Here is a 14,529-nt window from a genome sequence, read left to right on the forward strand (position 1 = left end):
CTTTAATACTTTGGTGCATTTAAAATGACAGGCAGTGTGACTTAGAGTCAAGAGACCTGGATTCTGCCACTTAGTAGTTGTGTGACCTTCAGCAAATTACATAACTATGACTACCATGACTTTCCATATCTGTAAAAAGGGGATGATAGTCCTTGGCCTGGCAACCTCACAGAGTTATCATAAGGGTCAAATGAGTATAACATTCCTTTGTTTTTGTAGAACATTTTTACAGTTTTATGTGGTGATACAATTTTAAATGATTCAGTTTTAAAAAACAATTTGCACATAGTTTTTCAGGAATGTGTCTATTGGACAAAACATCACTGTTACTGAATTTGTATCCAGGTTTTAAGTCTGTTATAATAGGTAGATACAAATTTAAAAAAAAAAACAAAGTTACTGGTGACTTAAAAAGCGAAATCATTTCATCATTCTTTATTGACGGGTTTTTTTTCTCAGAATATAGTAGTTGGTATGTAGAAGAGAAAGATGTTTATGGAGTTAGAATTAATTTATTAAGAAAAATTATACTATATATCAAATGTGCTTCTACAGTTTTATAAAACTTTTTTACTCTCTGGCCAAGGCTGGTTCATCCATTTTGCTAGTAGATCTCTTATTTAAAGTTAGAAGAAAATTACCCAGTTTTAAAAAGAAAACAAAAACAAAGTTTCATAAACTTTTAAAAAACCAACCAACCCTTTCTAACCCTTGAACTTGATATGTAAATTTGCTTATCAATGACTAGATAGTCTCCAATATGATAAGTTTCGTTTAAATAAAGAAGTTAAGACTTGGGTAATTTTTTATACCCTTTTCTTCTCCCCCAAATGCTGGGCAAGATTTTATTTTAATTTCTAATAAACATGACTCTGAAATTCAGGCTATCTTTCCCAGAGCTTGTTATTAGCATTTTTGTATTAGCAAGCAATTTATTGCCATTTAAGTCAGAATTAACTTTGCTTAAATATTTAATAAATATTTTAGCCTTTTTCTAGTAGTATTTTTTTCTTGTTTGATTTTTTTTTTTTTGGTCACCCAGAGTATTTTTAGCCAGAAAGGTGCTTAGATGGTGTTGTTTTGATAACTTTATTCTTGTTTGACCTTGATACATTTGTGGTTATACTTCCTTAACAGGTTGGTGAACGTGGGTGTAAATGCAGATAGTGTGGGGGAAACAATATTGCACCTTCACCCAAAGTAAAGAGGAAGTACTTGTTCTCTGTGTATACAGCTTCTTCAGCAGAGTTAAAATGCATAGTGTTCTGAGCATAGGATAATACATAAAGCCATTGTGCTCTTTCCATTGCATGTAAAGGTTACTTAGTACATTGCTCCAGATACTAATGGATTGTAGGATATATTACTGTGTCAATGCCATTTACAGGTAAGAAGAGCTAATATAGACAGAATACTAAGGTGTTTTTGAATACCTTTCTTTCAGATTTGGTAAATTAGACTACAATAATTGCAGCTTTCCATAGCTATAGTGAGATTGAGTTAATGTAAATCATAGTACATTAACTGTAAGATGAAGTTGAGGTCTTTGTTTCTTAAGAATGTAAACTAAATTACAGTGAAATAAATATATAGGGTAGTCTACAATTACATGATGGCATTTGTATTCTGAGTATGTAGCTTTCTATAGAGCCTTAGCTTAATTGTTATTTCTGGGTTATAGTAATACTTAAATGTTTTATTTTTCTCTCCTAGACTATAGAAAAATGAAGGTAATTTTTAGGCACCTAACAAATGTCCATTGAATGAATTAATGAATTTATAAGTCAGCTGGAGTTTCTTTAGCCTAATATACAATAAGATGGAAAATGTATTAGAATATTTCCAGCCATAAATTAATTTTTTAAAAGTATGTTAAAAATATAAACTTTTACCTTTTTTAAAAAAGAAACCAGTTTTAAGTTTTAAAATATTTGAAATTACTGGGACTGAATACATTTGTGGAGAAGACCTACATTGTGGAGAAGACCATTTATCAGCTGTATTATTCTATCAAGTTGTGTTATTTTTGTTATGTTTTAAGCAACACTTTTTTGTGAGGGTTGAGAAATTTTACTTCTAATAAAATTTCTAAAGAAAGTGTTTTAAAGTTAGGAGCTTATTCTTTGCTTTACAAAGAGGATTTACAATGATATTTCTGCATGTTGTAGGCTCTCTTACTGTATTTTAAAATATACATTTATTTTAAAACTACTAAATATATCTGTTTCTGAAACACATTTTACAGTATAATCTAAAGTTGGTTGATTCCAGTTTTGATTCAGTTTTCACATAGCCTATCAACAGAAATGATATAATTTTAAAGCAGATTTGCAAATAAGGATGAAAATGTTTGCTGTAGTGACTCCTTCCTAGGTAAATATAAGCAAAGAGCATGAATAATCTGTTAAGTTTTATCTATCCCTGAATAATTCTGACAGTGGATGAGTTACTTTTTCTACATAATGTCTGATTTGATATAAAATTTTATGAATCATTTAATACCAATCCATAAAACTTTAAATAAATTCATGTTTTAATAAAAGGTAGTTGATTGAATTTTTTTAATGTCTGTAAGATACATAAGTATAACGAGAGTAGATAGTATGACTCAGGGTTCCCATTCAAAGTATACTTTTTATGAAAAATATTTCTGACAAGCTTCATATAAATCAATTTAAGTGAGGTACAGATTTTAAAATATATTACATTTTTTAAAGTACGTATATAAGTAACCAGAGTTGTGAAAATCGTCCTGTTCCTTTGTTCAATTTACTGTTCTTTTAAACACAGCCCGTACATTTTTCAAAGAAATGAAAAGTAATTGGTTTCTTATGAAATGATAATTGCCTTGCTGTGCTAGCATTCAATATAATTAGATTATTATAAGCCTTTCTGTCTTTCATTATAGTAACAATCCCTGTTCTAGCTATCGTTCTGTTAGTAGGCATCCACTACAGAGAGAAAACATTTAATTTGGCTGAAGTATAGCCAAATTAGTTTTTTTTAATATTGATCTTAACAAATCCTTTCATTTTATTGATAAAGAAATTGAAGCCAGAGAAAAGAAAACCCTTATCTACAGATAGTTAATGACTGAGATGGAATGTCAAAATTGCTAAATCCAGTGGCCTTTTCTCAGCCTTCATTCATTTAGCAAATATTAATTTATTCAGCCAACAAATACTTATGAAGTGCTTGCTGTACAGAGCTTTTATGCTCAGTATTAGCTAATACATAGTTCCCTGCCTTCATGGAGCTTACAGTCTAGTAAAGGGATAACAAGTGCTATAGAAACTTACAAAACAGAGTGGTATTTTGACTTCCTGTGGAAAGTCATTAATAAGTAAGATAGAGTCGGGGGAAGTGGGTTAGAAAAGATTTTATTGGAGGAAGGCAGCATTTGAGTTGGTCTTGATGGGATGAGAAAGTAATATATCCCAACCATTGAGAATAGTATGAACAAAGATGCAGGACCAAAAATAGGCCAGTTTGGCTATACTGTTTTTGTGTAAGGCAGCAAGGTAGGTTAGGTTGCTGCAGTGTTGTAGGGGATTTTGAATACCAGACAAAGGAATTTGAATTTTACTTGTAGCCAGTAGTCATTTATGATTTATCCATCAGCAAAAGAATGACATGGCCAGATTTATGCACACACACAAAAAGATTATTCTGACAAATTTTAAATCCTCTACAATTTGGTTTTCAGCTCAACATTAAACTGAAACTAATCTTCCCAAAGTTACCAGTGACCTTTTAATTGCCTTTGTAGCCTTTGACATTATTGGTCACCCTGTTGCTCTTACATATTCTCTCTTCTCTAATTTTCTGTGACCCTGCTCCTTTTTGGTTTTATTCCTACCCATGTCGCAGCTTCTTTTCATTCTGCTTTGCTGGATCTTCTTTCAGGTCATACTCATTAATTGTAGATGTCCCCCGGGGCTCTGGAGGAAAGAGCTAGGTAATCTCATTGCATCTCTATGGGTTCAGTTATCTCTATGCAGATGATTCCTGGCTCTTTATCTAGCCTTAACCTTTTTCCTGGATTCTTACTACTTCACCAGCTACCTCTTGAACATCTCAAATGAGGTGTGCCCTAGCTATCTCACCCTCATCATGTTCAAAACAGAATTCTTTATTCTTCTCCCTGCATGTTCTCCTCTTCTCATTTAAGACTCAGTTCACAAAAAAAAAAAAGACTCAGTTCAAATATCATCTTCTGTAGGAGGACTTTCCTAGTCATCTTTCTCTTCTCCCCTCCTTCCATCTGAGATTATCTTTCATTTACTCTGAACATATCTTGTATGTACATAGTTTTTTGCATGTTTTTTGCCTCTCCCCCATTAACATGTAAATTCTTAGAGGTTTGAGATTGTGTTTTTGCCTTTCTTTGTATCCCCAGAACTTAGCACAGTTCCTGGCACATTGTAAAAGCTTGATAAATTCTTGTTGGCTGATTAAAGATGGATCAGGGAACTTATTAAGTTATTGAAATGGTCTTGGCAACAGTAAAGAAGAAGCTCCACTAGAATTGTTATTATCATAATAGGGAGCAAGGATTGCAGTTGGGAGACACTTAGGTACTGGTATCAATAGGAATTTGTTAATTAGGTATCAGAGATAAGGGGAAAAATAGTATCAAAAACAATCCAAAAGTTTCAAACATTAGAGACAGGATAGATGGTAGCCTATAGAAAAGAAGTAATGAAGTCAGGATAGGTTTTGTAAGAAAGAAAAACTGTTACATTTTGGGACGTGTTGAGTTTGAGGTGTTGTTAGCATATCTGGGTAGAAATGTCCTGTTAGAATTATGTAGGTTAGAAGAGATCACAGCACTGGAGATGGAAATGTAAGAGTTTTCTACAGGGATGATAGATGAAGCTGTGGTAACTAAAGAGATTACCAAAGGGAAGGTATGGAGAGAAAAGACAAGTCTCAGGACAACCATTAGAATATGTACTTAGATCGAAGGGTTAGGAATAAGATGAAAAGCCAATAAAGAAGCTGTTGCAGAAGTAGGAGAACTTGAATTGCATTTGTCCTTAAAGTTAAGAAAAGAAAAATTATCTTGTAAAAGGAGTTGTTCTGCAATGTCAAAAGTTAGAGAAAGATAAAGAAGGATGAGGACCGAGGATTGTCAGGTGACTGTGGCTTTTGTGAAGTAGTTCAGTGGTGTTGGGGGAGGTTGAGGAAGAAATGGGAAGTGACTTTTTCAGAAAGTTATGCAGCAAAAAGAACTACATAGGTAGCTGAATTGGTTACGTGGATGAAGGAAGGCTGAATATACTTTTATGTAAGCAGATGAGGTGAAACTGGGAGAAAGGTTGAAGGTAAATTCATAAGTGAACAGATGATTGCTGAATTAAGGTGCTGGATTAGGCAGAAGAGAATAGAATTCAAGGATGAAGTAAAGAGAATGAATGACTAGAGGAAAGGAGGAGAGAGTAGGTAAAGAAAAGGACAAGTTTTATATGATGGAAGAGAGCTGATAAAGCAGATGTTAGTTGATCTCAGTCTCCTCAGTGTATTAAGAGATCAGTTTTCCATTGTAAAGGAATAGAAGTAGCTTGAAAATTATAAAGGTAGAATAGAAAAACATTTTTAATAGCAGCAAAGTTCCCACCTGGGATTATAGTCCATAAATAGGTAAAGGAATCCTACTTGATATAACTTCTTCACCTCTGGGTAATAACTAGTGAAATAGTGATGTGGCAAAAACCATGTGATGAAGATGGGATGAACCAGTAGAATAAATATGGGCAAATAGTTGACATTTAATTAATGCTTAACGATTTGTGAAACACTTTTTTACATCATTTCATTTGTTCCTCATGACAGCTCCAGGAAGTAAACATTGCAAGTGATATCTCCATTTTACATATGAAAAAACTGAGGTTAAAGTTTATTGAGGCTGACCATTGCCAAAACTCACATAGCTGGGAAATGTCAGATGCAAGATTTAAACCCAGGTTTTGCCTGACTCCAATTCCAGTACTCTTACTGCTGCTCAAGACACTTGTTATTGTGAAAGTGAAGAAGGGGTTTACTATGAGAGAAAAAGTAGGATAAATATTCTCATATTCTTTCACCTGTCTCTAACATTTGACATTGTTAACCATCCATCTCTCTCATAAACTCTCCTTTCTTGGCCTCTGTAACATATACCATCCTGAATCATCTATCCCTATGATCATTCTTTCTCTGTCATTATAAATCTTCTTTATTCCACCCCCTTAATATAGACATTTCCCAAAGTGCTACTGTTAGCCTTCCCCTGTCTCTTTATCCTATCTCCCGTGGTGATCTCATGTACTACTATGGTTTCACTTATCCTTTCTACAGAGAACACTCAAGTCCACATCTTCAATACTGATCAAGTTTCAGACTTGTCTGGAGCTCCAAACTGAGCTCATTTTCTTTCCCCTCTAACTTGTTCTTTTTTCTTCTTGCCTTTCACAGTCATGGAGCCCCCATCTCCTCAGTCATTTAAATTTTGTGACTTCGAAATCACCTTTGATTCTGTCCCATAAATACAGTGTCTCTAAATCCTGTGGATTCCAAGCCCATAATAATTCTTCCATCTTTGTTCTTACTGTTACAGGGAGTGACACGGTCTAGTAAACAGATTGCTAGATCCTACCTTTTCAGCTCTGATACTTCTAACTATTTGTCCAAAAGTAAGCTGTTTAGCCTCTCTGAACTTCAGTTTCCTCATCTGTAAATTTGGTATAATAATACTTATATATAATATAAGCTTGAGAACATTGTTAATTATTAAAGTGACCTATGAGTTTTTCATTTCATTTCAGACTATCAGGTTCCTGGACCTAAGTCAGGCCCAGCCCAGAACAGAGGTATTGTGAGGAAAGTACTTAATACCCTAGGTCTTCCTTACTTCTCCTTGGTCTTTTTATAGTAGTTTTCTTTATAGGCTTTCTAACCTCTCATCTCTGCCTTTTTCTAATTTTACTTAACACACAGCTTCAAGATTAATCTTTCTAATGTGTAGCTCTGATCAAGGCATTCCACTAATTGGAAATCTTCAGTGACTTACCATTGCCTACAAAATAAAACCCCGAACTCCTGGGCATATCTGAGGCCTTCCACAATCTCACATCAGTCCACCTTTCCAGCCTTAATTCATTGGTACCTGATCTTTCTCCTACTTGTCTAACCACTCCTTAGTCTCCATTTGCTGGATTTTCATTGAGGCTAAGCCCACTTACTGTGGATGTTCCCTAAGTCTCTGTTCTGGGCCTTCTTCTTTTCTCCCTCTGTGCTGTGTTGCTTGGTGATCTCATTTTCTCCCGTGAATTCAATTATCATCTCTATGCAGATGATTCTCAAATCTGTTTGTCAACCCAACCTCTCTCTTAACCTCCAGCCTCTCATTTCCAACCGCCTATTGGACATCTTGATCTGGATGAATTGTAAACATCTTAAACTCAACAGGTCCAAAATTGAATTCATCTTCTCAGCCACCCAGGCTGGCAACCTCAAAGGCATCCTTGACTCCTCACTCTCACTACCCTGTCTTCACCCCCATAAAGTCCTTTGCTAAGTCTCACTGATTCTGCGTTTACAAGATTTATGGTATATAGCCCCTTGTTTCCTCTGACACTGCCATCACCTTGGTGTAGTCCTCTTGTCATCTTACTACCTGCATTATTGCAGTAGCTTTCTGATTGACCTCCTTACCTTAAGTCTCTCTTCATGCCAGTCCATCTTTCAATCATCTATCAGAGTGATCTTTTTAAAGCTCAGGTCTGACCATGTCACTCCCTTAGTCACTAAGTTCCAGTAGCTCCCTATTGCTTCCAGGATCAATTTGGATTTTAAGCTGTTATAACTTGGTCCCTTTCTGTCTTTCCAGTCTTTTTGTACTTCAGTCCTTTCTACAATTTAGTGTCACTGGCCTCCTTATTGATCTCAAACAAGACACTCCATCTCCTGATTCTGGGCATTTTTACAAGCTATCCTCTATACTTGGAATTCCTTCTTTCCTCACCTATGCATCCTGACTCCTTTCAGATTTCAGTTACCATTTTGTCTTCTGCAAGGAGCCTTTCCCCTGTATTCCTTAATGTTAGTGCCTTCCCGCTGAGATTATCTCCAATTTATGCTCTATATATTTTATTGGTACATAGTTGTCTGCATGTTATCTCCCCCATTAAATGTTAACTCTTCAAGGGCAGGAGCTAATTTTGCCTTTCTTTGAGACGCTAGCACTTAGCAGAGTGTCTGACACGTAGTAGGTGCTTAATAAATCCTTTTAACTTGACTTAACTCTTAGATATTTCAGCCATACTGGATACATCCTCTTGAAGTTTTGTTTTGATGATTCTTTCCCTATACCTGGAATACCCTTGGGCACACCCTTACATTTTCTGCCTTTTGACATCTTGTCCTTCCAGACTTAGTCAAATGTTAGCTTTACCATGAAATTTTACCTAATCAACTTCTTTCCCAGCTGGAAGAAATTTCTCAAACACATAATTATTCCAGTCACATAGGCTCAAAATTGCCTTCAACTTTTATTCTCCTTCACATAGCCAGTCATTCATCAGGTTCTGTCATTTATATATTATTTTTCTTGTCTTTCCCTTCTCTCCCTTCCCTGTTCTCTCTGCGCAAAATATCCAAGTTTTCATGAGGTTCTGTCATTTATAAATTATTTTTTATGTATTCCTTGGAAACATCATAGTTTAGGCCCATATTCCTGAAATAGTGAATTATTCTACCTGATTCCTCCTGCCTCCACACCCTTCTTCTGTCTTTGTTTATTAGTCTTTATTAGTTTTCCATCAGTTTTAACGTCTATTCCCTGTTCATTACCTTTGCCGCCTTCCCATTCACTGCCTGTAGGATAAATCCCAATCAACTTTTCCAGCTGTACTTCCTACTATTCACCATCACTGACCTTCTGTAGTAGTCAAACTGGATTTCTCAAAATTTAATGAATTCTTGTGTGAAGGATTGTGTTCCAAACACAAACCAAACAGACCCTGACCTCGAGGATCTTACATTCTGTTAAAGGGAAATGACACCATGGAGACTATAACTTGTACTCACATAAATATAACGAAGGTTTAAGTGGGAGAGGACACTAACTAATGGGGGATGAGAGATTCAGAGAAGGCTTCATAAAGGAGGTAGCACCTAACCAGAACTTTGAAAGAACAGGATTCCATGAGGCGCAGAAATCAAGTAGACAAAGATTCCAACTCTTGAAATTGGTTTGTAGAAATGAACACTGTTTTCCTATTTGGGTGGCTTTACTAATGCTGTACCCTCTAACCTCAGCCCCGTTCCAGTATGTAATAATTATTATATTATTTATACAAAAATTCTTTTGTTCTGGAAGTTGATTTATTTTAGACTGATAATATTTCCCATAGACTTTAAACTTGAGTTTTTGTTTTCATCTTTGATTGTACCCGATTGAGAAACTAGAAGTTGGAATTTTATTAGATTCATCTGAAGTATGACATTGGGGCAGATGCCATTGGATAAATGATCTTGATTAAATAGGAATGATTCAGGAATTTGAATTGTCTCTAGGACAGTCCTGGGATTTGCCCCATGTCTTTGAACTTATTTGAACTCTTGGGTTGTTGAAAATCCCTGTCTCCATTAATAGAATCTTTGGGGATATAGTAGAATTAAATTGACCTCCAGGAGTTTTTACTGTGTTTAGGGCTTTGTTGAATATTTGTCTTAACTTTAATGCAAAGTAACAGTATGGTACATTGGTAAAGTGGTCTGAGTCAGAGGACCTGGATTCAATTATGCCACACCCCTTCAATTTCTTCATCTATAAAATGAGTATTTTTGACTGGATGACCTCTGAGGTTCCTTGCCATCTCTAAAACTATGGTTCTGTGATCCTAGGAAAAGAATATACTTAAGGATATTTTGTTAAAAGGTATTTAGAATTGTATGTCATTTTGACTCTGAGTTCAGGCATTTATTTACAACTGCATTTTTTCATTATCTTCCAAAATATTTTTAACAGACTGAAAATCGTATATGTCATAGAGTTTTCACTGTATCTGAAATTTTAGTTAAAAGGGGAGGGGATTAACAGTTTTACTGTGAAATGTATTCTACAAGTTGTTTTAAATTTTTTTACTTTTTTTTTTCCACAGGAAATTTGGTGAACGGCCTCAACCTAAACGACTTACTAGGTAAGAATTCCACTCTTTAAGTAAAAATATATCCTTAGCACTAGAAAACTGATGCATACCAAGATGATGTCACAGGGCCAGTAAGTGTCCAGTCTTCAACTTAGAACCAAGTCCTCGGACTCCTGAGTCCAGTGTTTTTTCCATTTTATGCCTCCGTACAAATACCATACTGTTTGCTGTGCTCCCATGTTAATGACACACTCAGAATATTTTATTTAAAAACAAAAAAACTTTTTTCTCTGACTTGAGCACCAGTGCTGTTTTGGCTATTGAATAAATTTTTTTTATTCTTTCGGTTAAATTAGAGATATCAAATGTTCTTTTAGGCTGTAATAAAATATTGTATAGCAGATATGGTAGAGTATATACCAATAATGTTGGCATTATAATACATCATCGGGGGGAAATATTCTTAACAATTATGTACTTAGAAAACTTTCTAGTAGCATAATTTGTATAAATTCAATGTTTTATTTCTCCAACCTAAAGCTAAAAAAAAAAATCTTATGATTAGCATTCATCCAGAGTGAATTTAATCTTTATCCAGATGTTTTCTCCTTTGCTTTCTACCTTATTTATCTTTTCCCCTTTGTTTACAGGAGGATGTGTTATTTCTTTTTCACTTACTAATTTCTTTGCTACTGGATGCCCCATTTTTTGGTTTTCAGCAATAGCTTTTTTACTGACAGTAAAAGGAAGAGTGCTTAAAGAGTGTGTTAACCACAGTTAAATTCTTTGACCACTGCTTCAGCTGCCTCAGTCTGAAAATTGTTAGATATTGTAGCAGGATTTGCATGTAATGTGATTCCACTGATTACTGTCAGATGAAGAAAGTTAGGTTCTGTAACGAATAGTACACAAGTCAAATTCTCTTTCAGCAATCTGTAAGAAAGATAGATTTTTTATGTCATACTACAAGTTTTGTAGTACTTAATATTACATGAAATTAGGATGTTAGTGGAGTCTTAAAAGTATCTGCTATATAGTTTTTTTTGTTGTTATAAAAAGGTACTGTATTTTAAACTGAGCAAAAACTTTGACTTGATTTAGTGAAATCCCTTTTCCTTGTTAACAAGATCTTTTTTTAATGATGAAGAATAAAAGCAACAGTGTCCTACTGAGTTGACCTTGTGCTGTTGCTGTTACAGCAAGCATTCTTTATTTTTAAAATTTTTTATTTATTTATTTTTTCTCACAGACACTTTGAGCAGTCTGGGGAAATCTATGGACCTCTTTTCAGAATACTGTTTTTAGATACGTAAAACAATGTGCATGAAATTACAGAGGAAACCAATCATTGAGATAGTTATAAATTTTTTTTTTCAAGTTCACAAACTTCAGGTAAAGAACCCCTGCTTTCAATGCAGGATTTGGAGCTGGAAGGGACCTTAGAGATCAACTAATCAACTAATCTATTACAGCTGCCTCACTTTACCAGGAAACCAAGGCTCATAAATGTTAAATGATTTGCCCAGAGTTATAGAGGCCTTAAACAGCAGAGAGAAGATTTGAACCCATATCTTCCAGCCCTGAATCCTGTATTCTTAAGAGGAAGACAATCAGTAAATTATCCATTCATATTTTCATCATGACTTGGATATGTATACTTTGTTGCCTCACACTTACAGTGTTGACATTAGAAGTTGTAGGAATTGGCAAAATGTAAATGTGCAAGTAGTAAACCAGGGTAATAATAAGAATATGCAATGGTAGAAGAACAGTGCACATAGGCTGGAGAGGCTCCTGTGTATATTGGCCGTTTCTAATTATCAGGCATATTTTCCTCAAAATTCTAATTCTGGGCCTATTCTTTAATCAGCAATTCTTAGTTTTATTGATAGTATGTCCTAATTAAATGCTGTTGTACCTGTTGTTTCACCTCCTTCTTTTATAGACTACTTATTTTCTATTGTTCAGGTTTGCTAGCACTTTTTTAATTGTCAATATCTGGGATGTAGAAAGATAAACCAGAAAATTTTTTTTTAATTTTAGATCTTGACCAATAGCACTTTTTAAAAAATTAATTAATTAATTTTGATTTATCAACAATCACTTCCATATGCTTTTGAGTTTAAAATTTTTCTTCCCCTTTCTCCCCATCACCCTCCCCAAGACGGCCCAATCTGATATAGTGTATATATACATACATATACACACACACATTCTTATTAAACATATTTTCAGATTAATGATGTTGTAAGTCAAAATTAGAACCAATAGGAGGAACAATCAGAAAGAGGAAACAAAACTAAACAGAAGAGTCTGCATTCAAATTCCATAGTTCTTTCTTTGGATGTGAATAGCATTTTCCATCATGAGGCCTTTGGAGATATCTTAGATCCTTGTATTGCTGGGAAGGATTAAGTTTATCAATATTGGTCATCACACAACGTGGCTGTTATTGTGTACAACGTTCTCTTGGTTCTGCTCACTTCACTCAGCATCAGACCATACAAGTCTTTCCAGGTTTTTCTGAAGTCAGCCTGTTCATCATTTCTTATAGCACAGTAGTATTCTATTACATTCATATACCACAACTTGCTCAGCTATTCCCTAGTTGATGGGCATTCTGTCAATTTCCAATTCTTTGCCACCACAAAAAGAGCTGCTATGAATATTTTTGTACATGTGGGTCCTTTACCCATTTGTATGATCTCTTTGGGATATTGCTCTAGAAGTGCTGTTGCTGGTTCAAAGGGTATGCACATTTTTATAGCCCTTTGGGCATAGTTCCAAATTGCTCTCCACAGTGGTTGGATCATTTTACAACTCCACCAACAATGCATTAATGTTCCAATTTTCCCACATATTCTCCAACATTATCATTTTCTTGTTTTGTCATCTTGGCCACTCTGATAGGTGTGATGTGGTACCTCAGAGTTGTTTTGATTTGCATTTCTCTAATCAATAGTGATTTTAGAGCATTTTTTCATATGACTATAGATGGCTTTAATTTCTTTATCTGAGAACTGCCTGTTCATATCCTTTGACCATTTATCAATTGGGAATGACTTGTATTCTTATAGATTTGAATTAATTCTCTATATATTTTAGAAATGAGGCCCTTATCAAAGAGACTGGTTGTAAAAATTCTTTCCCAATTTTCTACCTTCCTTCTGATCTTAGTTGCATTGGCTTTGTTTGTGCAAAACCTTTTCAATTTAATGTAATCAAAGTTTTCCATTTTGCTTTTTTTGTAATTTTCTCTGTCTCCTGTTCATGAATTTTTCTGTTCTCCATAGATCTGATAGGTAAACTATTCCTTGCTCTCCCAGTTTGCTTATAGTATCAGCCTTTATATCTAAATCATGAACCCATTTTGACTTTATTTTGGTATATGTTGTGAGGTTTTGGTCTATGCCTAGTTTCTGCCATACTCTTTTCTAGTTTTCCCAGCAATTTTTTTCTTTTATTTTTTAATTTTTTTTTTCTTTTTTTTTTAGGCAATTGGGGTTAAGTGACTTGCCCAGTGTCACACAGCTAGTGTCAGGTGTTTGGTCTGAGGCCGGATTTGAACTTAGGTCCTCCTGACTTCAGGGCCAGTGCTCTATCCCCAGCATTTTTTTTCAAAGAGTGGATTCTTATCCCAGAAGCTGGGGTCTGACCAATAGCACTTTTAAAAAATGATGTCAGTAACTGTTGTATGTGAGAAACAATCTAGGAAGATATAGCTTACGTCATAGCAAAGTTAATCTTCCTTGTCTTAAGCCTTTCCTTTAGCATTCTCTGTCTTATAGCTTCATTACAATAGTTCTGGACAGAATTAGAGTCTCTATTAGTGCATCCCCTTCCTTACCACCCGTTCGGTTTTCAGCCCTCTTTATTGTGGTTTTTATACCAACTATGCCAATGAAATTGCTCTCTGCAGGGTTAACTAAAGACTTAATTGCCAGATTGCTACATCTGTTGGCCTTTTCTCAGTCCTCATTCTCCTCAATTGCCAACAACATTTGATGTTGTTCACCACTGCCCCTAATGGAGCAGTTTGGAATCAGGAAGATTTATCTTCATGAGTTCAAATCTGTCCTCAGACACTTAAGTAGCTGTGTGACCCTGGGCAAGTCACTTAACCATGTTTGTCTCAGTTTCCTCATCTGTAAAATTAGCAGGAGAAGGAAATGGCAAACTACTCCAGTATCTTTGCCAAGAAAAACCCAAATGAGGTCACAAAAAGTCAGACACAACTGAAAAACAACTGAATACTACCACTACTACCCCATATTTGATGCTTTCTCCTCCTTTGGCTTCCTTGGCAATGCCCTCCTCATTCTTCCATAAGTTCTCTGTCTCTCTTATTTCCTTCCCTGGTTCATCTTCCTTCTCTCAGCCTCTCAATGTGAGTACC

General features: G+C 35.1%; 1 protein-coding gene across 3 annotated transcripts in view; it reads left to right on the forward strand.

Annotated features, from left to right (window-relative positions):
* Positions 1–14,529, forward strand: part of RBPJ (recombination signal binding protein for immunoglobulin kappa J region) — a 234,550-nt gene that overhangs the window by 178,736 nt on the left and 41,285 nt on the right. For all 3 annotated transcript variants that reach the window (XM_027836304.1, XM_027836303.1, XM_027836302.1), the window contains one exon: positions 10,146–10,184. In XM_027836304.1, coding sequence (XP_027692105.1) covers positions 10,146–10,184 — 39 coding nt within the window. The remainder of the gene's footprint in view (positions 1–10,145; positions 10,185–14,529) is intronic.

The sequence above is a fragment of the Vombatus ursinus genome, unplaced genomic scaffold (assembly GCF_900497805.2).
Source record: "Vombatus ursinus unplaced genomic scaffold, bare-nosed wombat genome assembly UNPS02014818.1, whole genome shotgun sequence".
Lineage (NCBI taxonomy): Eukaryota > Metazoa > Chordata > Mammalia > Diprotodontia > Vombatidae > Vombatus > Vombatus ursinus.